At 44.3% G+C, this 24,930-nt stretch overlaps 1 protein-coding gene across 1 annotated transcript; it reads left to right on the forward strand.

Annotated features, from left to right (window-relative positions):
• The first annotated feature begins 2,383 nt into the window (after positions 1-2,383).
• Positions 2,384-23,416, forward strand: WSB2 (WD repeat and SOCS box containing 2). Its single transcript, XM_069960739.1, has 10 exons — positions 2,384-2,709; positions 2,786-2,825; positions 14,363-14,534; positions 14,640-14,893; positions 16,059-16,190; positions 17,850-17,950; positions 18,918-19,090; positions 19,670-19,786; positions 21,294-21,401; positions 22,341-23,416. The coding sequence occupies exons 2-10, from the start codon at positions 2,786-2,788 to the stop codon at positions 22,504-22,506; spliced, it is 1,263 nt and encodes a 420-aa protein (XP_069816840.1). The 5' UTR covers positions 2,384-2,709; the 3' UTR covers positions 22,507-23,416.
• The last annotated feature ends 1,514 nt before the right edge of the window (positions 23,417-24,930 follow it).

The following is a 24,930-nucleotide window of genomic DNA, read 5'->3' on the forward strand; positions in this document are numbered from 1 at the left end:
CACCATTGGTATAGGGGTCACCATTGGTATAGGGGAAAACTTAAGTGACATTCGGGCCACATCACACTTAGTTTTTGGAAAAAAGTCCATGTCGGGACTTTCCAGGCACTTCAAAGAAATACATGGGGGTAATGTTAATAGCCTTGATATTTGTGTCATTGAAAAGGTATACAAACCCCAAGGGGGGGGGGGGGACTGGACGCACCTCCTGAGAAAAAGGGAGGCGTTCTGGATTCTCAATCTGGCTACGAGATATCCACTAGGAATGAACCTGAAAACTGACTTATTTTTTATATATTAGTTTGTATCAAGTGAGTCTATATCGGGTTTTCTCACTCACCTGTGATGTGAATCATGTGGTTTCCCAATGGGCACGGACCCAGGATCGTGGGAGTGTCCTATTGGGGGAGGTACATTTCACAATATAAAGCTACAAGCTGTATACCTTACCTTTGCCATGATTAAGGAGGTCATCCTCCGCAACGCGTCGGCGCTTTTTAACAGTGTGGAATTTTTAATGTATCTCCAATAAAGCTTACAAGTTTTTAGGAGCTGTGGACTCTACTTCCACGTGCTCCAAATACAGGCGAACTGCAATAATTTGCCAAAGACCGACTCAAGGGTGAGCTGAATAAATTTTCCTTTGTACTGGATATAAAAAATAAGGTTCTTGGCACACCATGGCAGTGTGCACCTACATAGTGTGGATAGCGGCATTGGATGTGCTGGTCATTGTCTTGTTTGTCTGTGTTGCCCCCCTTTGGCTCGTGCACAGACGCTCATCGCACCCCGAGATTAGCTGGATCCTGTATACACAGTGTGTAGGCCTAATATTAGCCCAGGAGCGGCCAGTGTACAGTGCAGGTCCATCCCGGATCTGGGGTCACCGTGCCCGGATTGTACACACTCATCATATATTCCAAGAACTGCATTTTCCCCGATTTTTTTTTCACACAGCAGTTTTACAAGTATCTGTTCACATGTGTCACATTTGCAGCGTTCTGTTGCAGTTTCCTGTGTCCTACAAGCGGTGTCCATATACAGTGCGCTCAGTCAGAAGAATTCACCAATATACTGTGAGCCAGTCAATGACTACGCTATATACAGCTAGAGAGTGCCTCCATATACATTGTCCAGCTAGAGAGTGCCTCCATATACAACGCATCAGCTAGAGTGCCTCCATATACAGCACCTCAGCTAGAGAGTGCCTCTACATACAGCCCCCAGCTAGAGAGAGCCTCCATATACAGTGCTCCAGCTAGAGAGCCTCCATATACAGCCCCCAGATAGAGAGCCTCCATATACAGTGCTCCAGCTAGAGAGTGCCTCCATATACAGCCCCCCGGGTAGAGAGTGCCTCCATATACAGTGCCCCAGCTAGAGAGCCTCCATATACAGTGCTCCAACTAGAGAGCCTCCATATGCAGCACCTCTGCTAGAGTGCCTCCATATACAGTGCTCCAGCTAGAGAGCCTCCATATACAGTGCTCCAGCTAGAGAGTGCCTCCATATACAGCCCCCGGGTAGAGAGTGCCTCCATATACAGTGCTCCAGCTAGAGAGCCTCCATATACAGTGCTCCAACTAGAGAGCCTCCATATGCAGCACCTCTGCTAGAGAGCCTCCATATAAAGCCCCCAGCTAGAGAGCCTCCATATACAGTGCTCCAGCTAGAGAGTCTCCATATAAAGCCCCCAGCTAGAGAGCCTCCATATACAGCACCGCAGCTAGAAAGCCTCCATATACAGTGCTCCAGCTAGAGAGCCTCCATATACAGCCCCCAGCTAGAGAGAGCCTCCATATACAGTGCTCCAGCTAGAGAGCCTCCATATACAGCCCCCAGCTAGAGAGCCTCCATATACAGTGCTCCAGCTAGAGAGCCTCCATATACAGCCCCCAGCTAGAGAGCCTCCATATACAGTGCTCCAGCTAGAGAGCCTCCATATACAGTGCTCCAGCTAGAGAGCCTCCATATACAGCCCCCAGCTAGAGAGCCTCCATATACAGTGCTCCAGCTAGAGAGCCTCCATATACAGCCCCCAGCTAGAGAGCCTCCATACACAGTGCTCCAGCTAGAGCCTCCATATACAGTGCTCCAGCTAGAGAGCCTCCATATACAGTGCTCCAGCTAGAGAGCCTCCATATACAGTGCTCCAGCTAGAGAGCCTCCATATACAGTGCTCCAGCTAGAGAGCCTCCATATACAGTGCCCAGCAGATAGCGGATACAGCTGTGTTATTATGAGGCAGCATTTGGCCCTCAGCGGCCTCCATCACATAGAGCTCTGTCACCAGGGATCCCTGAGCGCTGCCTGCAGTTACACACGGGCCGCCAGCAGGTGTCGCTCTGACAGCTCTACCTTCTCTATGGTGATTTAAATGGCTGGTCATGTGACCGGAAGTGCCTGGGCTCCGCTCTCTGTGTGGGGTCTGTGCTGGGGACGGGAGCCTGGTTCTTCCTCGGGTAAGAATCCCCTCATGAGACCCTCTGCCCGGCGCCCGTCACTAATGTAAACCCGGCTGGTGCCCCCTGACCTCCCGGCCCCTCCTCACACCCACACACCGCACTATGAGTCACCGAGCCGGGCCCCGAGCCCCGACCACCCACCGCTGCCCTGCTGCCCCTGTCTACCTGTCAGCCATGGAGAAGAGACAGCCCCCCTGTATACAGTAACCTGCTGCCTGCCTGCCGAGTCTCTGCTGCGTTCTAGGTAAGGAGCCTGTTCACACAGGGGACAGGGGATGCGTTATTGTACCTCAGCCCTGACCTCATGCGTCTCTCCGCAGATGGATATTACCGCACTGCTGCCCTCAGATGGGAAGGAAGGTGAGTGATGGATCCCTGCAGGCACCAGGCTTCTTATACCTGTCTGTCATAGCTGCAGCTTCGTCACAGTGTGCCAGTGTAATCCTAGAGCAGCTGTTGTACAACTACAACCTCCATTGTGTTCAGCTGTCTGGGCATGCTGGGAGTTGTAGTTCTAGAACACCAGGAGAGCCAGAGGTTGGAGTACAATGCTTTATGGGGTTAGGACTGGAGTCTGGCCCTGAAATCCTGTCCCCTGTGGCCCTAACAGACTGTGGCCCCTGTAGGATAATATTAAAGGGGAACTACAGTGAATATTTTATTTTAAATCAACTGATGTCAGAAAGCTATGTAGATTTATAAATTACTTTTATTAAAAAAATCTCCAGTCTTCCAGTACTTATCAGCTGCTGTATGTCCTGCAGGAAGTGGTGTATTCTCTCCAGTATGACACAGTGCTCTCTGCTGCCACCTCTGTCCATGTCAGGAACTGTCCAGAGCAGCAGCAAATCCCCATAGAAAACCTCTCCTGCTCTGGACAGTTCCTGACATGGACAGAGGTGGCAGCAGAGAGAAAAGAATACACCACTTCCCGCAGGACATACAGCAGCTGATAAGTACTGGAAGACTGGATATTTTTTAATAGAAGTAAATTACAAATCTATATAACTTTCTAACACCAGTTGATTTAAAAGATCTTTTTTTGTCGGAGTTCCTCTCTAAGGGGTAATGTTGGCAGTAATCTAAGGTTTTGGGCGCACTGTGTATTTTTATTTATTCTGTAAAATTGGCCCTGTTTTTTTAATCACATGACTGCAGATTCCCCCCCCCTTACTGGGGACAGTCGGGGGCCTGTATTTCTGGTGGATGTGACATAAATAACGTGACCAAAAACCTGGTTTAGATGACGTCTCCCCGTGCAGTGTGTGAGAGACATGGCGGACTGACGCTGCACGTTATGATGGCCCCCGCCCTGCCCAACGCTTTAGTCTCCATGATTGTAACAGGTTATTTTAAAGGGGTTATCCAGATTTAGGAAGAAAAAAAAAACATTGCTGCTTTCTTCCAGCGCCACCTCGGTCCACAGGCTGTTTGTGGTATTACAACTTGGCTCCATTCATTTCAACGGCATTGAGCTACAGTAACGCACACAGACTGAGGACAAGAGTGACGCTGTTTCAGGAAGAAAGCAGCCATGTTTTTTCTAATCCTGAATAACCCCACTAAGCCAGTCACACTCATGAGGTGTCCGCATAAGTCTATGGCCGTTGCCATGTTTTCCTGGACTGCCTTGGGCATATAGCTGCTTCAGCCACCGCTAATGACATCCTGCACTCTCTGACTCCAGTATCTTCCAGTTGCGCTCATCTCTGCGAGTTTTACTTTCAGGTTCTGTTCACACAGAAAATGACCCAAAAACTGACCCTACTTTTCCCATTAGATTCTGATAAGATGAGTAGTCTGAGGCTTTATGTAGCCGTACATGGCTGTATACTGTATACTGCCTGTGATGGGAGATGTAATAAATCCTAGCTGGAATGATCTGGTTTTTGGGCTCTAAATTTTTTTTGTTTTCTTTAAAGGGGTCGGAGACTTTATAGCAAAATAATTCAGTGTACAGTATTAGTAACTTTACTCACTGTATATAGTGACAGCAGCTCCCTGTACTCACCATATATACTGACAGCAGCTGCCTGTACTCACTGTATATAGTGACAGCAGCTCCCTGTGTACTCACTGTATATAGTGACAGCAGCTACCTGTGTACTCACTGTATAAACAGACAGCAGCTCCCTGTACTCGCTGTATATACTGACAGCAGCTCCCTGTACTCACCGTATATACTGACAGCAGCTCCCTGTGTACTCACTGTATATACTGACAGCTCCCTGTGTACTCACCGTATATACTGACAGCAGCTCCCTGTTGTACTCACTGTATATACTGACAGCAGCTCCCTGTGTACTCGATGTATATACTGACAGCAGCTCCCTGTGTACTCGATGTATATACTGACAGCAGCTCCCTGTGTACTCGATGTATATACTGACAGCAGCTCCCTGTGTACTCGATGTATATACTGACAGCAGCTCCCTGTGTACTCGATGTATATACTGACAGCAGCTCCCTGTGTACTCGATGTATATACTGACAGCAGCTCCCTGTGTACTCGATGTATATACTGACAGCAGCTCCCTGTGTACTCGATGTATATACTGACAGCAGCTCCCTGTGTACTCGATGTATATACTGACAGCAGCTCCCTGTGTACTCGATGTATATACTGACAGCAGCTCCCTGTGTACTCGATGTATATACTGACAGCAGCCCCCTGTGTACTCGATGTATATACTGACAGCAGCCCTCTGTGTACTCGATGTATATACTGACAGCAGCCCCCTGTGTGCTCGATGTATATACTGACAGCAGCTCCCTGTGTACTCACTGTATATACTGACAGCAGCTCCCTGTGTGCTCCATAGAACTAAATCAGATTCCCCTCCTCCAGGCTGTGCTGTCATACTCTGTGGAAAGACTGTCCATAAGATGGCTGACATGGAGGAGCATGTGACCATGGCGTGTCCTCCATAGGCATATACAGGCTCAGTGGTGGATACTGAGGGGTGGGGCATATGCTCCTCCATGTCGGCCATCTTATGGACAGATTCCCCACAGAGCAGGGCAGCACAGCCCGGAAGAGGGGAATCTGATTTGAGTTCTGAGGTACACAGGGAGCTGCTGTCAGTATATACAGTGAGTACACAGGGAGCTGTTGTCAGTGTATATACAGTGAGTACACAGGGAGCTGTTGTCAGTGTATATACAGTGAGTACACAGGGAGCTGTTGTCAGTGTATATACAGTGAGTACACAGGGAGCTGCCGTCAGTGTATATACAGTGAGTACACAGGGAGCTGCCGTCAGTATATACAGTGAGTACACGGGGAGCTGCTGTCAGTACACGGGGAGCTGCTGTCAGTACACGGGGAGCTGCTGTCAGTGTATATACAGTGAGTACACGGGGAGCTGCTGTCAGTGTATATACAGTGAGTACACGGGGAGCTGCTGTCAGTACACGGGGAGCTGCTGTCAGTGTATATACAGTGAGTACACGGGGAGCTGCTGTCAGTGTATATACAGTGAGTACAGGGAGCTGCTGTCGGTACACGGGGAGCTGCTGTCGGTACACGGGGAGCTGCTGTCGGTACACACGGTGAGTACACGGAGAGCTGCTGTCGGTATATACAGTGAGTACACTTATACTGTATATTGAACAATTTTACTATAAAGTAGCCAACCCCTTTTTTGCAAAAATGACCAATTAAAGACAGTATGCCTCCTATCTTCATCCTTGATGCTGTTAGCAGTGTAATCCTGCTGTGGGACGGTGCCAAGGAGAAAGGTAAGAGACATACTCAGCATCAGGACTAACCTGCTGATAGTTCTCCTTTAATTTTGTTTGTACATTTTTATGGGGTTGCCATCTTGCTGCAATGCTGTACAAATCTCTTTACAGCAGCCTCCTCTTATCACCACAGACACAACAGGAAGTCTGAGCTTAAAGGGATCGGCCACTTTCCTGTAACTATTTGTGGTTATGTCTTCAGTAATTCTGCAGCTTCCCTGCTCTGCCCATCCGTCAGCCCACTTCATCCACTCCGGAGCAGTGATTATGTGACACAGAACAGCACGTTTGTAAGATTTAGGATGAACTACAAAAAGTGACCAACCCTTTTTAATGTTAGACCTGGTGATATTGAAGACTGTGAGATATGAGCATTATTTTATTATATATAGATAGTAAGCAAAAAAAAAAAAAAAAATCATAAAAATCGGTCATTCGGTGTGGTCTGGTATCTAACATGATGTCACTATATACTGTTACTAGGCGGGTGTATGGGTCTGTTATACCAGTGGCATACTAGTGGTCCAAACTATTCTGTAAGGGTTGGTACACCCGTGCATAGAATGGTGTCTGTGGCACGGGCGGAGAGTACGAGCTACGGAATCCGTCGGAATTTATCTGCGCAGATTCCGTTGTGTAAACCCACCCTTTAATGTAGGGAAGTGCCTGCAGTCTCTTACTTTCTCTATATCTCCTATTATGGTGATCAAATGGGGAACGGGTCTCGTAGTAACTGGTTTCACACTTTGCATATTCCCCACATATCATTGTAATCTTACAATGTGGATATTGACACCAAAGTGTTTTTTTTTTTGTGAAACTCGTATCTGGTGTGTGTATGAAAATTGAACTGTCCATAACCACATAGCATGTACATGGTTAAAGGGAATCTGTTTGTAGGTTTATGTTGCCTTAAATGAGGGCAGCATAAACTAGTGACAGAAATGTTGAACAGATCGGTGTATTACTGACATCATTCTGCTCAGCCGTTCTCCTAATATGCAGGAGAATAGGATTCTTGCCACACCCCTCCCCCGCCCTCCAGCTGCTGATTGACAGGTGACTACCTATACACAGCATGGATAGATAACTGCCAATCCGAGGCTGGTGGGTGGAGATTTCTGCTTCTCATGAATATCCAGGACTACTGAGCTCATGCACATAATGGAGAGGTCTACATATTGTCCATGTTATTCAGGAGGAGATCTCTGGATCAGCTGCACAGAACAGTGTAAGTGATACATCATTCTGCTCAGCTTCTCTGTCACTAGTAGTTCAGCTGTCACTGAAATAGGACGCCATAAACCTACTGACAGTCTCTTTAAAAAGATGCGCCTGTGAATTGCAGCATGTGAACCCAGCCTAAAACACGACCCCCTTCCTGACACTGTGCTCTCTGGTTTCTTATATCTTATGAATGATTAGAACAGAACTCACCTCAAATGTGATGATGACGACATTAGATATACCAGGCTAGAGAACCGAATGTGACCTCTGTGCCATAGGTGATGTGTGTTAGGTTTGTTGTCCTTGTAACGTGGCTACATTGTGTCGTCAAACAACAAGGTCCTTTGCTAAAAGCCATTGGTATATCCTTACTGTGTTTATATGGCGCATACTATATGACTTTCTCATATAAACCATTTGTCAGTACATGATGGGGGATGTAGTGGAAAGCCACAGCTTGGAGAAGATGGATGAAGTCTCCTCGCATTGCATCTGACCTCTACATTAGATGTATATGTGGAGTAACCTATTTATAGAGCTCTGTCCGGCAGACAGGCGGCTCCAGTCACGGTGCTGTATGTTATATGGTTTGGCCAATCACTGCACCCCCTGTGCTTTACTATTACTGGAGAAAGTGCCCTGCCGTAAACAGGCTGGCGCTGTACTAGGGGGTGAGTTTGTTGACTTATTGATGCGCTGGTTGCAGGGTGCTATGTAAACAGGAAACCAAGGGCCACATTAATCCTTTTCTCTGCACCATTATTTTGGTTATTTTTTGCGCACAGCTATTTCGCTATTTTTGAGCAGTTTATGGCACTTTTTTATTTTATTTTTTGTGGAGGAGGCACAGTTTCACATTAGCTACTTTTATGAGCCAGATTAATCATGTGCAAACTTTTTTTTTTTTTTTTTTCAGTTTTTGAGAAAAACAATGTGCAACAGCACTCCACTCCTTGCATACTTTTGTTAGCCAAAAAATTGTGCAAAAATGTACAGGATTCAGCAAGCCCTGTGCACTTAATGATACATTTTGGGCAAGGTCTGTAAATTTTTGTGCAGCACAAAAAGAATTGTGCAGATAATAGTTGTGGCCCTAAATGTAAACTGGTGATAAACAGCAGCACAGAAGGGAAGGGATTACACTAAGCACTGCAGTGGCCCTATGATTAGAGGGAAGCCTTGATTTACCTTTCAGAGACAGATTTCAGTTACACGACCCAGGCTTTCCCCTTCTTTCTTGCACATAGCAGTGGATAAGCCCCACACACTTCCTGTGTTCTGTCCTGGTCTGTTTGTATAACATTTATAGTCCATGGTTTCTTGTATTCTCGTGGTACATTTGGCTCGTGTACAATTCCAGCACATTAGTTATAATTTAGTCGTACTTTTGCAGTCCTTTTATTCTGTGCCCCAATACAGTCCAAACATGAATAAAGTCCACAATGCCCTGTTCAGAATATGAACAAGAAAAAATGGTAGTGCTTGTGAGATCAACATTTTACACATGTAACAGGCATTTGAATGGTGCATGTACAGCCGGCAGCAGCAACTTCCTTGTGGTCACGCGACTCCGGGGATGAGCTGGAGACTACATCCTCATTCATAGACTCTGCTTATTATGTGTTTAAGTTCAGCCCAAGGTAGCCCTGATCACTAAAGGGGCCCTCCACTTTCGATTCATACTCTGAATTCTCTTATGTGGTATATTCTAATGGATTTACTTTTTTCTGACCTTGGTTTAATTATTTTTCTCTATCCTGTTTGCGACCACTCTGTTCTCTAAAACTGTACTTCCTCAGTGGTATGCAATATACACTCACCGGCCACTTTATTAGGTACACCTGTCCAACTGCACGTTACCACTTAATTTCTAATCAGCCAATCACATGGCGGCAACTCAGTGCATTTAGGCATGTAGACATGGTCAAGACAATCTCCTGCAGTTCAAACCGAGCATCAGTAAGGGGAAGAAAGGTGATTTGAGGGCCTTTGAACGTGGCATGGTTGTTGGTGCCAGAAGGGCTGGTCTGAGTATTTCAGAAACTGCTCATCTACTGGGATTTTCACGCACAACCATCTCTAGGGTTTACAGAGAATGGTCCGAAAAAGAAAAAACATCCAGTGAGCGGCAGTTCTGTGGGTGGAAATGCCTTGTTGATGCCAGAGGAGAATGGGCAGACTGGTCCGAGCTGATAGAAAGGCAACAGTGACTCAAATAGCCAACCGTTACAGCCAAGGTAGGCAGAAGAGCATCTCTGAACGCACAGTACGGCCAACTTTGAGGCAGATGGGCTACAGCAGCAGAAGACCACACCGGGTGCCACTCCGCTCAGCTAAGAACAGGAAACTGAGGCTACAATTTGCACAAGCTCATCGAAATTGGACAGTAGAAGATTGGAAAAACGTTGCCTGGTCTGATGAGTCTCGATTCTGCTGCGACATTCGGATGGTAGGGTCAGAATTTGGCGTCAACAACATGAAAGCATAGATCCATCCTGCCTTGTATCAATGGTTCAGGCTGGTGGTGGTGGTGTCATGGTGTGGAGAATATTTTCTTGGCACTCTTTGGGCCCCTTGGTACCAATTGAGCATGGTTGCAACGCCACAGCCTACCTGAGTATTGTTGCTGACCATGTCCATCCCTTTATGACCACAATGTACCCAACATCTGATGGCTACTTTCAGCAGGATAATGCGCCATGTCATAAAGCTAGAATCATCTCAGACTGGTTTCTTGAACATGACAATGAGGTCACTGTACTCAAATGGCCTCCACAGTCACCAGATCTCAATCCAATAGAGCATCTTTGGGATGTGGTGGAACGGGAGATTCGCATCATGGATGTGCAGCCGACAAATCTGCGGCAACTGTGTGATGTCATCATGTCACTATGGACCAAAATCTCTGAGGAAGCTTCCAGCACCTTGTTGTATCTATGCCACCAAGAATTAAGGCAGTTCTGAAGGCAAAAGGGGGTCCAACCTGTTACTAGCATGGTGTACCTAATAAAGTGGCCGGTGAGTGTAAATGAGCAGTTTTGGCAAGTTGTGAAATTTATTTATTTTTCTCCTTTTTTTTTTTTTGAGTTCTTTATTTAAAGCAACTGTACTATAACATCGCTTTTTACGTTTTTACATGACTTCCATTCTAAAAAAGTACAGAAAATGTGGTTGACCATGTTTCTGTATACATTAAAAAAAGGATTATTTTTTGTTGTTATGGAACTCAATGGAAAAATGGATCATTTGTGTTATTTGCAAAAATGTAAAATGTAATGTAGTGTGAACCCAGCCTTAGGTATAATGGAATAGGGTAGTAACTCACACAAACCACTACAATAAAGTGCAGTCTGGTAGAAAAAACAGTGACACTTCAGCATGTGCAATATAACAAATAGAGTGTAAAACATGGGGAGCCCATCGGGTGGGCCCAACTTTTTTTTTTTTTCGTTTATAAGTAATCTGTGCCTAGGATCACACCAACAACAGCATAGACATAATAGCATAGAAGAAAAAGAGGGGAAGCAAGACCCCAGTAAAGAGGACTGGGATGGTCAGTAGGATGGGGGGGATTCAGAATGCAGACGTAGAATGAACATAGGAAGGCCTGATGCGATGGGACAGGCAGATCTACAACTTCTCCTAGGAGGCTTAGATTTTATTTCCCAACCAGCCTGTGGTGTGTGAGGGATATAAAATATTACTGTATCAGAGCTTAGATATGGGGTGACCTCACACAAGGTGAAGCCTTAGGTGACGGCCTGACCGGCTGTTTATCTGTTAGCCGGTTCCTGGCAGCAGATCAGTCCTTTCCTCTCCTGTAGGGTGGGTGGATGGAATGTTCTGTTTAATGTGTCTGTCGGTACCGGACCAGCTCAGATATGACGATATATCGCCTGGAATGTGCTTACTCGCCCCTGCTGTAAACCCTCACTATTCTCTGACCTCAGAAGGTGGTCAGGTTACACTCCTACCCAGGCTTGTTTGTATGTTGTCCTGGTGACCCTAAAAAGAATTTGACTTCTACTCATCATGTGCTCATATATTCTCTATACAATTCTCTATGATCAGAGGCTCTGCGATAAGCTATGTGCTCAGTCACATGATTGATCCAGCACTCGGTCATGTTTTCCATTGAATTGGATTCCCTCTCCCTGTGTCACTATACAAGACCTGGCTTAGCCACTGTAGATGTGATACATAGCCGGACATGGTGATGGCAGATAGACATTGTCATGACGTTGTCTTTATTAAATTTCAGGAAGGCTAATTTCCAAAAACTAAGAGAGGACCTTGGGAACATAGACTGGGACAATGCCTTCAGAAATAAAAGTACACAAGAAAAAATGGGACATAAATAAAAATAATGATAGTGTTGTGCCGCGCTAAAAAGATGTCATATAAATTAATAAAAAATAGAATTCACATAATCTCTTCCATGTGTATTGTTAGAGATAAAATCACTCACCGCATTCGTGTGTCGGTTATGCTCTGACTTGTAGTCCTCCGTATCACCGGATACAGCGTCCGATAAGTATAAGTTTCTTTCTGGATTCCTTTTAAAATCCTCAGAGTAGGTTAGGGTTCTGTACGTCCTTTTCAGTTGTTTGTAAGTTCTATGCAAAGCGTGTGCCCCGGCCGGTGGCGCGTAAAACGCTAGCTGGGGTGATTCTGAGCGGAGTTCTCTGTGACGTCACAGTACGGGTCGCTGTAGGAGGCAAAAGTGTCCTCAACGCGTTTCGAAGGTTCCGACCTTCTTTCTCCATTTTTGCAGATGATACTATACTGGGTAAAGTAATCAGTACAGAGGAGGATAATATGATATTACAGAGGGATCTGGAGAAGCTAGAGGCTTGGGCGGTGAAATGGCAAATGAAGTTTAATGTGGATAAATGTAAGGTTATGCACTTGGGCCGTAGAAATAATAAGTACAGTTATGTGCTAAATAATAAAACACTGGGTAAAACTACTTCCGAAAAGGACCTGGGGGTATTGGTGGACAGTAAACTCAACTTTAGTGATCAGTGCCAGGCAGCAGCTGCCAAGGCTAATAAAATAATGGGGTGCATCAAAAGAGGTATAGATGCTAAAGATGAGAACATAGTTTTGCCTCTTTATAAATCACTGGTCAGACCACACATGGAATACTGTGTACAGTTTTGGGCACCGGTATATAAGAAGGACATAGGTGAACTGGAGCGGGTGCAGAGGAGGGCAACAAAGGTCATTAAGGGAATGGGTGGGTTACAGGACCAGGACAGGTTATCACGCTTGGGGTTATTTACGCTAGAAAAAAGACGTCTTTGGCGCGATCTGATCCCTATGTACAAATATATGAATGGACAGTACAGAGATCTTTGTAGTGGTCTCCTTACTCCTAGGTCTGTAACCATGACAAGGGGGCATCCTCTACGTCTAGAGGAAAGAAGATTTCATCATCAGCATCGACGCGGGTTTTTTACTGTACGAGCGGTAAGACTGTGGAAAACTCTGCCACATGATGTTGTCATGGCTGATTCATTAAATAAGTTCAAGGGAGGCCTGGATGCTTTTCTTGAACAATAATTACAAGTTATGGGCATTACATTTCCGGTGATACGTTGGTCCGGGGATTGTTCTGGTTGCCATTGGAGTCGGGGGGTTCTCCTTGTGGTGGGACGGTTGTCGTCTGCCTCATGGGGGTTTTTGCCTTCCTGGATCAACACAGTAGGGTTTCCCTAGGTTGAACCTAATGGACTCTTGTCATCCTTATTTACTATGTTACTGATATTTTTTACTTGGACGCACTGGCTGACAGAAACCCGATGTATGGAAACCATGTTCTTTATGTTTCTTTCTTTTCTGCCAATGGTGATATGTTGGTTGTGGGCAACAATGTATAAACGTAATAGAAATTGAGGATTTGTTCACATTTGTCTGTTTTTCCCTTCAATATTTGACAGCCTGAATAGCCCTGTATACTGCTCTAATCTATCCGGATAGAACTGATCCTACTACATACATCCTACTGTGAACAGTGTTTTAAAGCAACTCTGTGCTCACAATCTGATTTCCACCGACCCCCCCCCCCCCCCCCCCCCCCCCAAACCTCTTGTACCTTCGGATAGCTGCTTTTAATCCAAGATCTGTCCTGGGGTCCGTTCGGCAGGTGATGCAGTTATTGTCCTAAAAAAACAACTTTTAAAATTGCAGCCCTGAGCCCAATGGGTGTGGCTTAGAATATGTGCCCTAACTTTGCCCCACCCCTCCGTCCCTCCACCCCACCCTCTTCATCATTAGGAATGCAACTGGAACATTTTCTCCATGCTGAACATTGCACAGGTGCTTTAACGATGCAGCCCATGTGCTGTGCTGTCACAGGTGGAAAATAGGAGGCAATCTGCCTGAAGCATTCCTAATGATAAGGAGGGAGGGGAGGAGGGACAGAAAGGTTGTGCCAGCCTAATGCATACACAATATAGGCCGCGCCCCTTGGGCACGGGTTTGCAAGTTTAAAAGTTGTTTTTTTAGGACAATAGCTGCATCACCTGCCAAACGGACCCCAGGACAGATCTTGGATTAAAAGCAGCTATCCGAAGGTACAAGTGGTTTGGGGTGGGCAGATTGTGGGTACAGAGTCGCTTTAAAGACAATGTACCACTAGTTACCTCGCTTTGTGCTTTTTACATGAATAGACTGGCGTGGGGATGCCTGTGCCATAGTCTTTTTTTTTTTTTTTTTTTTTTTGAGCCGCTGCCCGGTTCCCATGCTCTGTGCCGGACCATAAAAAGCGAATGTGTTTAAACACTTCCAGCATTTATAATAATACATGATGCCGGCAGGTCTTTCATTCTACTGCGTAGTTTCCAGCCAGTATCCTCCTTAACCAGTCAGTTACTAATATTAAATGACATTTTTGGTGCTGTAAACCTCATTGTCTTTACCAGATATGCCGGTCTTGCTGGCAGAACTCCGTCCCACCCGGGAGCCGCTGTACGATTGGAAGTCGAGCTGTGAGACGTGGAGTGTTGCCTTCTCCCCTGACGGCTCCTGGTTCGCCTGGTCTCAGGGGCACGGCATCATCAAGCTGATCCCCTGGCCACTGGACGAGGAAGAACTGTAAGTTATAGGTGATCTGGGTGACGTTACTTGTTACCGGGACTGAACATTGGATGACTAGGAGTGAGTCTAAACCAACAATAACTCCCTTTTTTTTTATATTAGGAGGCCATTATCGTGCAGACCCAAAATTCAATGCTACAAGAGCTCTGAAGTGAAAAGGAAGGGAAGCCTGAAAGAAAAGATACTAGACTGTGGTCAGATAGTTTGGAGTCTGGCGTTTGGTTCCTCGTCTGCACCCGCTGGATGGAAGCTTTGGCCTCTTTCCAGACAACAAGATGCCAAATCTAGTGACACTTGGCTTCTTTTGGCAACTGGACTCAGTGATGGACATGTCAAAGTGTGGGAAGTGCACACAGGTAAAGGACCCGATGATCTGCTGGTACCGAGCCAAATCCAGGATTCTACATTACCTAAAGTGACACTGTCACCCCCTTTGTGCATTTTGACATCTCTACACCTGTGTAAAGGGTAAATTTAGCGTTTTTCATACCTTATTTCATATCATACGTCATGGTGTTTGTTCAAGTAAAAAGTGTCCTTTCATCAACTGCAGATTGTATTAAGTGGGCGGGACCTTGCAGCATTAGCGCCACTTAGCTCCGCCCACAACAGCACCGTTGGTCCCGCCCCCTTGACACCCATTGGTTGGCCGGCGTAAAGGGGGCGGGGCCAACGATGCCGTTGTGGGTGGGGCTAAGTGGCGCTAATACTGCGAGGGCACGCCCACTTAACACAATCTGCAGTTGATAAAAGGACACTTTTTACTTGAACAAACACCATGACGTATGATATGAAATAAGGTATGAAAAACGCTAAATTTACCCTTTACACCTGTGTAGAGAAGTCATAATGCACAAAGGGGGTGACAGTGTTATTTTAAGGAATGATTATTTCTATCTATCTCCTATCGAAAAAAAAAGGGTCTACTTTTGCAATTTAAAAAGCCCATTTTTGCAGCGATTTGACTTCACAGCAATGCATTCAAGTCAATGGAATAACGGACGTCCAATGCACACAGTGTATAAAATAAGACGTTGTCTGTGTGGACGTCAGAATAATGACCATGACAATTATTTTCGGACGTCCTTTGCAAACACCGGACGTTATTTTTTTAGTTGGTCACACAAAGTTGTTCTTTTTTCACCATCTTTACTATTAAATTCAATGGAATTTTTAATTAAAGACAAAGGGCGACCAGTCCACCAGACATAGAATGATGGACCAACAGCCGTCACTGCACTGATGGCCGGCCAAATGACGGACGTAATTTACACTTTTACAAACCGAGAGGGAAAAAATGTGGGCCCGTAGCCATAATTATCTGTAGGAGGTGCGAGCTGAAGAAGCTGTAGTCATATGGGGACAGTCATTTCAGTGACGGCAGCTTTCTCAGTTCCAGGATAGATGAGCAGTAGATATCTACAATCACTCGAGGAATATAGGGAATGACTGTTAGGATAAAGGACTGTTCAACCATTGACTCTGCCTATAGAAGCTGACGGCAATCTTCTATTATTTCAGGTCGTCTTCTCTTCAATCTGTCTGGACACCAGGATGTTGTGCGGGATTTGAGCTTTACAAAAAATGGCAACTTGACCCTTGTAACTGCATCCCGGGACAAGACTCTAAGAATCTGGGACTTGAAAAAAGATGGTAAGTTGTCTTAAAAGAGAAGTCCGACACAGGGCAAGGAAATTGAGCCGTCTGTTGTCTTAGCTCCCCTTTGGTTATGTCACGACCCAGTTGACTGATGTCAGTAACTGGCTGTGACACCGCTGGGGTTACGGATTGGCTGAGCAGGCTAAATCCCACCCGCTTGTGATGGTCAACCTGAGTCGTGATGTACCTGGAACCTGGGAGAAGAGGACACATGACAGGGTACACGAGTCTGGTGATGGAGCGCGGGCAAGGAGATAGTTGAGTATATTGTATTTTTTCATTCCCTACTGCCCATAATGATTTTTTGCCCACCCGCCAGACTTCTTTGATTCTACACTTTCTTCCCGCTGTGCACAGCTGCTGCTGGGTGGAGAAATAGACCTAACATTATAAACCTGTAATAATTATGTTATAGGGAACACTGGTACATGGTTTCATGCCTGATCCGGGTGACTCAGAGCAGGACATGACTTGGGGATTGTCTGTGTCATGCGCTGCCCCCTTAGGCTACGCTGATGGCAGAATGCGGAGTCTAGCTTGGAGTGCGCCTTCCATTATGCTCAGTCTGCATATCACACATACATTTTAGTCGCTGTCACACAATAATTGTTTGTAGTTCGGGGTGTGTGAATTGCTGGAATAGTTTTGCATCCTCCGTAGTTATGCGTTCAGGAAGGTACACACCCTGATTGTCACGTGGAATTGCCACAAGGTTAAATGCTCCATTGTTCTGAGTCTTTACATACAGACACCATAGAGTGTACAGGTTTTTTTTTCAGACTCTTGAGCCAAGTTCACATGTAGTGGAAATGCTGTGGATTTTTTTCCTATGCTCTCTAGTGCATAAAATCTGGTCTTTATAATTTTGTGGTTCACAGCTCTAGTCATTCTGCACGGATACGTTATTTACACATGCTTCCTAATACAGGGTTAAAGGGACTTTCAAATTTAAAGTTACTTGTCTCCTATGCTCATTATAAGTTACTTGTCTCCTATGCTCATTATATATAGACAAGTATGAGATTGCAGGGAGTTAGACCTCCATGCCCCCTGGAGATCTTTAGATTGGCGCCCCGTCTCCTTTGTTCTGTATGGAGCTACGGGAAAGAGTTGAGTGCTGTACTCCTTCGAGAATGAATGGAGCTGCAGTTCTCACATGCCGACCTGTCTGTGGCTTCATTCATAACACAGAAGACATGGAGGTCCCTCTTATACCTGTCCCCTATTCTGTGGATAGGGGACAGGTAAGTTCAAATCGGAATACCACTTTAATAGTGCACTGTGTTAATGTCCAGTCTGAATCCACTTGTGGGGAGCTGTATAGATAGAACAATTGGAAAGGTGGCATTCACACTGTCAGTGTTTCTAATGGTTCACAGTATGGCTGCTTTGTTATTTACTATACGGCAAAGTCCTTTCTATTCAGTAATATTGAGGGTCTTGTAACTGTTAGGTGGTTTAGTAGCATGATGAATCTATACCGTCACACCCTCCCCTCCATTTTAATACTGCTACTGACCCTCTGCAGACAGGTTTAACCTATTTGAATGTCTACCAGAAGCTGCACTGGCATTAGATGTGGCTCCAGATCTGAATAGCTTTTACTCCTTTTGTATGTGACCTTTAAATACTGCAACCCTCTGTATTCCCCAGGTAAGCTGATCCAGGTGCTGTCTGGTCACATCCAATGGGTTTACTGCTGCTCTATCTCTCCAGACTGCAGTATGCTGTGCTCGGCAGCAGGAGAAAACGCGGTAAGGAGACGGCGGTCCGAGGAAAGTCTACAATTACTGTCACAGGGATGTAATGTGGTGATTGATTGACATCTCTCAGAAAGTTATATAGATTTGTAATTTACTTCTATTTAAAAATCTCCAGTCTTCCTGTACTTATCATCTGCTGTATGTCCTGCGGGAAGTGGTGCATTCTCTCCAGTCTGACACAGTGCTCTCTGCTGCCACCTCTGTCCATGTCAGGAACTGTCCAGAGCAGGAGAGGTTTTCTATGGGGATTTGCTGCTGCTCTGCACAGTTTCTGACATGGACAGAGGTGGCAGCAGAGAGCACTGTGTCAGACTGGAGAGAATACACCACTTCCTGCAGGACATACAGCAGCTGAAAAGTATGGGATCACTTAAGATTTTTAAATAGAAATAAATTACAAATCTGTATAAGTTTATGAAAAAAGTTGATTTGAAAAGAAAAAGACTTCGCTGCAGCACCCCCTTAAGTCCGGGTTTGGCAACACTCGGCACTTGATTTCCTGTGTCTGGGAAAAGTTGGATGCCGCTCTAGGGCTGCCAGGAAAACATGGACATGGCCTAAAGCTGTATCCATAATTTTTTAGGACTCCCAAGGGCAGAAACTAGCTCTTCCAGACGTGGGGAGTCAAATGCTGAGTTTTGGGGTTCCCAAGTTGCCAAAAGTTTGCTCATCTCTAGTCATGGGTTTGTCGACTCACAGCATGACTAATAAAGGTGCACTATGCGAGTGGTTCATCATGCATCCAAAAGGGGCACATGTAGTCTTATTACAATGACTGAAACAGGATCAATTTTACCACCGCACATGTATATGTAGAAACTAAATATAAGACTCCAGAATAACTCCTTGCTTGTTTCCACAGCGATATCTCAGTAATGGCGTCAATTACATAACAATAGTTCTTTATGTATGTTAAACAAGCCGACGTATGACAGAAGCCGCTTTTGCCATCATGCAGGTGCTGCTGTGGAGCATGCGCTCATACACCTTAATCCGGAAGCTGGAGGGCCATCAGAACAGCGTAGTGTCATGTGACTTCTCTCCAGATTCTGCTCTGTTGGTCACAGCCTCGTATGACACTACTTTGATTTTGTGGGACCCTTACACCGGAGAGAAGCTGCGGCAGTTCCTGTGAGTACCTGCTCGGTTTAAGGAGAAGTCCGGCCTCTGGGGGTTTAAAAAAAGGCAGATGCAGAGATTTCCACTGATCTCTCGGCATCTCTCAGCTGACTGCCATGCTTGTTGGTTCCTTTATGACACCAATTATCTGTATAGGTGGGGCAGTTGGTGTATGGAAAGCACCTAGACTTTCTATGGGAATGTTGTCTATAGTGCCTGTCCATGCCTGCAGCGCTGCCACCAGATAAGCTGTGTAACTATTAGTTGTATACTCCGATTGGCCACCTACAGGTTACCAGGATCACTGAGATTTTGCTCTCTAGTTCATTATTTCAGTACTGAGTGTAAAATCTACATCACTTACAATACATCAGAGGTGATGCACGGACAGCCAAAGAAAGTCTGTCGAAATTGTAAGGTGATATGTAGAATTATATACACACAGGCAAATGACATGGAGTATATGTGTGTACATATTCCTTATTGTGAATATAAATTTTCTGAACATAAAACCAAAGTATTCCGAGACTGAACAGCGTACAGATATTATGAAGTGTGCTTATAATCTGACCTTGTGTATTTCGCCATCAGCCATGCTCCATTGTCCGGTGATGTGGACTACAGCAGCGTGGAGCCGCAGCTCAGCTCTCTGAGATCCGTCTGCTTTTCACCAGAAGGTCTGCATCTTGCAAGCTTGGCAGATGACAGGTGAGGGATGATGGGCTGCGGATTGTACTAACACCTGGGGACTGAATACAAGAGGTATTTTAGTGTAGATATGTCCAGAGTCTGTTCCCATGACTATTTTTTACCATGTTCATCTCCTGGGCATATAGCTGAAAGGTAAACCTGTTATAATAAGGTTGAAAGAAGAGTTCAACCTACAGAAACCTTAGGGTCCTATTACACACAGCGATTTTTAACAACTAACGATAAACGATCGCAAACAAGATTGTTTATCGTTAACCTAAAATCGCTCGTGATATTACACAGAACGATGGTCGTTAGTTCAATCGTTATTGCGATCGGTTACTCCTTCTGATCCCAGCAAAACGATGAACAATGTGCACAATTACACTGAACGATTAGTGAAAAAATGCAGAACTTGAGCGAACGAATGTGGAATTACAGCAAACGATTATTTTAGGTTCAGATCTAAATAAACGACATACGAACGATTTTTCGATCATTGCCTGCAATTACACAGAACGATTATCATTTAAATTCAAACGATATAACGTTTTTTTCGCACAATAATCGTCCTGTGTAATAGGGCCCTTACTGTGTTGATCCAGAGGAAGGCAGATACTAGTTGCCCCATGGCGATTAGAATAATCCCTGGATCAGCGTCCTATCACCAGAAATCCAATGCCCATAACATGTAATATATTTTTCAAAAAAGCATCCAGGCCTCCCCTCTACTTATATAATGAGTCAGCCATGACTGCATCATGTGGCAGAGAGCTCCATAGTCTCACTGCTCTTACAGTAAAGAATCTGCGTCTGTGCTGGTGGTGAAACCTTCACTAGAAAGACCTCTGTGCTGTCCATTCATATATTTGTACATTGTGATCAGATTGCAGTATATACACACACTACACAGTATATACCATGTGTGGTCTGACCAGTGATTTATAAAGAGGCAAAACAATGTTGTTGTTGTCACATAGAAAACTCCGCCCACCAGCTGCTGATTGGCAGTTATCTATCCATGCTCTGTATAGTCAGTCGGCTGTCCATCAGCAGCTGGAGGGTGGGGGAGGGGTGTGGCAAGAATTCTATTCTCCTACATATTAGGAGAACGGCTGAACAGAATGATGTAAGTAATACACCGATCTGTTCAGCATTTCTGTCACTAGTTTATGCTGCCCTCATTTAGGGTGGAATAAATCTAGTGGCAGATTTCCTTTAAACAATCTGATAAAACGAGGGGCACCATAACATGTAACAAGAATATGTTGACATGTGACTTTATTAGAATTTACTGTTTAAATTGTAGCAGAAATATTTATGCTCCGAGCGGTCATAAGTTTCAGTGAGGGTGCATGGGCATAGAGGCGTGTGACTCCATAAACCTAGCATGTGAGGCGCCACTCTTGGCCCTTCACCATAGTGTATTCTAACAAGCCTTTACTAGCCAATGATTACAATGATCATCTCTATAATATTAATAAGTAGACCTATTTCAAGCACTTGTTTTTATATTTTGATTTAGGTATTTGCGTGTCTGGTCCTTAGAATTAGAAGATCCCCTGACCGCTGCTCCAGTTACCAATGGCCTCTGTTGTACATTTTTTCCGCAGGGAGGAATTCTTGCAACAGGGTAAGAAAGGAGAATGTTCGGCATTTTGGCAGACTAACTTAATGTGAAATATACTATGGAATATAACTAATATCCGCATCCATACACAGCTATGGGAAAAAATTCACATGTAGCTACATTGATGGGGAAAAAAAAAATAAAATGCTCTGGGCTTTTGAAATGGCTAGTGTGGAGTGAACTTAGATTAGTAGTGGCTGGATGCAGCCCTAAGATTTCCTGGAAAACATGGATACAGCCACAGGCTGCATCCGCAAGGACTCACTAGGGGTACATCAAGCTTCAGCAGCCACCGCTAATAAAATGCTGAGCATGCTCAAAGTTCGCTCATCTCTAGTTGCGTATACTGTATTGTAAATGCTATAAATATCATAAAAATTTAACTTTTTCAGTCATACCAATAAATCTGCATATATGAATGGCCTCGAAGCAGAATTTTTACTGTATCTCAAAGGGGATATCCTAAAATTAAATTTTATCCCCTATGTCTAGTGGGGCGTCCAAATGCTGGGATACCCACCCATTATTTTCTTTGGTTTCTCCTAAAAAATAATAAATTGACAAACGTTGAACTCTTATTTTTGGAAGTCCCATACACTGTAAAAGGATCGTTGGCCAAGCATTTACTTGGGGGATAAATGCTCATATTTACCTTATAAAGTAAACCAAAAGAAGGAGTGGGCACCACTGGACCAATGCATACATAAAATCCCCCAAAAAAACCATATGCACAGACAGGTACCACATCACCCAATACTTTACTATAAAAAAAAAAAAAAAAAAAAACTATTCAAAATAGCGAACAGGATCAGTAAACTTTGTTAGTATTGGGGCTCGTCTCTTAAACATTTAAAACACTGATGATATGCGACCTTTTTTTTTTTTTTCATATTTATAATTAGTGTTCATATTTACCTTATGTTCGTCATATTTTTCTTTCAGAAACCGGGATGGACATGTACAGTTCTGGACATCCCCTAGAATTCTGCCCTCACTACGTCACTTGTGTCGTATGACATTGCGGCGCTTTCTAACCACCTATCAAGTTCTGGCGTTACCAATTCCTGGGAAAATGAAGGATTTTCTTATTTACAGGACTAATTATTAGACACTGCATCTAAGAAGAAACGGGGAGGATATTGAAACAGACCTTACTCTAGAACTATGAAACCTTACACCTAAGCTGCACAAACCTCATTCTTACAAGGGACATATGGCAGAAACCAGCAGCGCTGCAAGAGCTGCAGAAACCTGGCTTGTAGCTTGTGCGTTTTAGAAATTAAATGTATGATTGTAGCCCTAACCATGAATGATAATGGGCCAAAATGAGACATTACATATTAAAGGGGTACTCTGGCACAAACCTTTTTCTTTCAAATCAACTGGTTTCAGAAAGGTATATAGATTTATAATTTACTTCTATTTACAAAACTCCAGTCTCCCAGTCCTTATCAGCTGCTGTATGTCCTGCAGGAAGTGGTGTATTCTCTCCAGTCTGACACAGTGCTCTCTGCTGCCACCTCTGTCCATGTCAGGAACTGTCCAGATCAGTATCAAATCCCCATAGAAAACCTCTCCTGCTCTGGACAGTTCCTGACATGGACAGAGGTGGCAGCAGAGAGCACTGTGTCAGACTGGAACGAATACACCATTTCCTGCAAGTACTAGAAGAATGAAGATTTTTAAATAGAAAGTTATACAGATTTGTCATTTACTTCTAACACTAGTTGAGCTGAAATTATTTTCACTCTGGAGTACTACTTTAAGGTTGTGCTGATTGCCAACATTGGCTTAAATATTGAGGAAAAGAAAAACAGACTTTAAATCTAATCCATGAATGTTCACTACATATCATTATTCATTGTCTGCAATTTACATCTGATTCAGTATGATTAAGTGGGAAATATTTGGATAGACAAAAAACTTCCAAAATGAACCTATACTAACCACCTCCATAGTTAGGCATTTTGATATATGGCACTTATTGTTCCAATAATTAAAACTGCATCTTTCAGGAATCTTATGTTAAATCACTTTCTTTGTGTTAAGAGAATGAGACCAATTTTACTAATAGATTTGTTCAGATTAAAGCGCTTTCCCACCAAAGTTATGGGAAAAAAAGGGGGGGGGGGGGTTGTCCATCATAGTTGTGAACAGAGTCCTAACATAACATGCAGTTATTGATGTCTTGACATTTCTTCCAGTAGTCACCTGACTGCACAGTCTAGTAGCTTTAGTGCTGTATGTGTTCACTGTCAGGGTCTTACCAGCTAGGCTCAGGGCAGATACAAGGTATGTGAAACCTCTTTGATACAAACATATACCTTAGACACAGGCATAATCTAATATTAAACCCTAAAACAGCAATGGGAACCTTCAGCTGTTGCACAACTACAACTCCCATAATGGCCGGGCAGCCAAAGGCTGTCCAGCCATGATGGGAATTGTAGTTTTGCAACAGCTAGAGTTCCCAAAAGCTAGGCCAAAAGTTCCCCATCGCTGTCCTTAAACATACATTTTTATTTTCCCCCTTGGCAGGATTCTGTGCCTCCTTCAGATTGCAGAGCTTTACGTTAGTATTTGTCGGCCAACAGCAGATATGAAACCTACAGAAAACAGCTATAATGGAAAGATTTTTATCTCCATCTATGTGTTTTGGCTTACAAATACTGGTGCAAACTGCAGACAATAATACGCAAGTGTGAATGAGACCTGGGGATACTGGCACTGATTATAACCTGCTGTAATGTACTCAAGTGTTGGATAAACTGACTTATAGGTGCTGGGCAGATATTTTCTGTTGGAATAGTATGCACATTAAATAAGTAACCATTCCTGTACCCATCCAATGTGATCATTTTGTAGCTTGTATTTTGCACTATAAAAAAAAAAAAAAAAATATGTGTTTTGGTACTTTTTTTTCCCCCCCTTCAGAATGTTTCACACACAAAGCTTCTGGTATATAGCACATGATTAAAGGGGTTGTCAACATTTGTTTGCCTACTGCTTGTTGTTCTAAATCCTCACTGTGTGCTAAGCAGACACTCTATGGCTGCAGCACTGACATGCCCCTATACCCTGTCACTGGCCTCGGGTATACTGCACAAACTACTGACTGGCTGCAGCAGTGATGTAGATACACAGGCACGTTATCACTGCAGTCAGAGGCAAAACTGGCAAATATTAGATATAATAATTTTTTTTTATGAATGGTTATGCCTGCGGTGCCAGCCACAGCACATGAATATGCTACTATTCTACAAGGAGGAGGGGGGGGGGAGCATTGTAGAACTTGATTTCTTTATTAGCTTACTTTAGCATTTTGACCCTCTTATCTTACCATGTAGTTGACAGCTTGTTGTCTACTTTACTGACCACCAGACTCTGCTCTGTGGCTGGGCTGCAATATCACTCTTGGAGGGTGGCCATAAAGTTAAACAGGGTCACAGTTCAGAGTGGAAACCGGGAAGTGATTACATCTATGGGGGGGGGGGGAGAAAAACCAATTTTGATTTGTGGGGGAATAAAACAA

The sequence above is a fragment of the Dendropsophus ebraccatus genome, chromosome 3, assembly GCF_027789765.1.
Source record: "Dendropsophus ebraccatus isolate aDenEbr1 chromosome 3, aDenEbr1.pat, whole genome shotgun sequence".
NCBI lineage: Eukaryota > Metazoa > Chordata > Amphibia > Anura > Hylidae > Dendropsophus > Dendropsophus ebraccatus.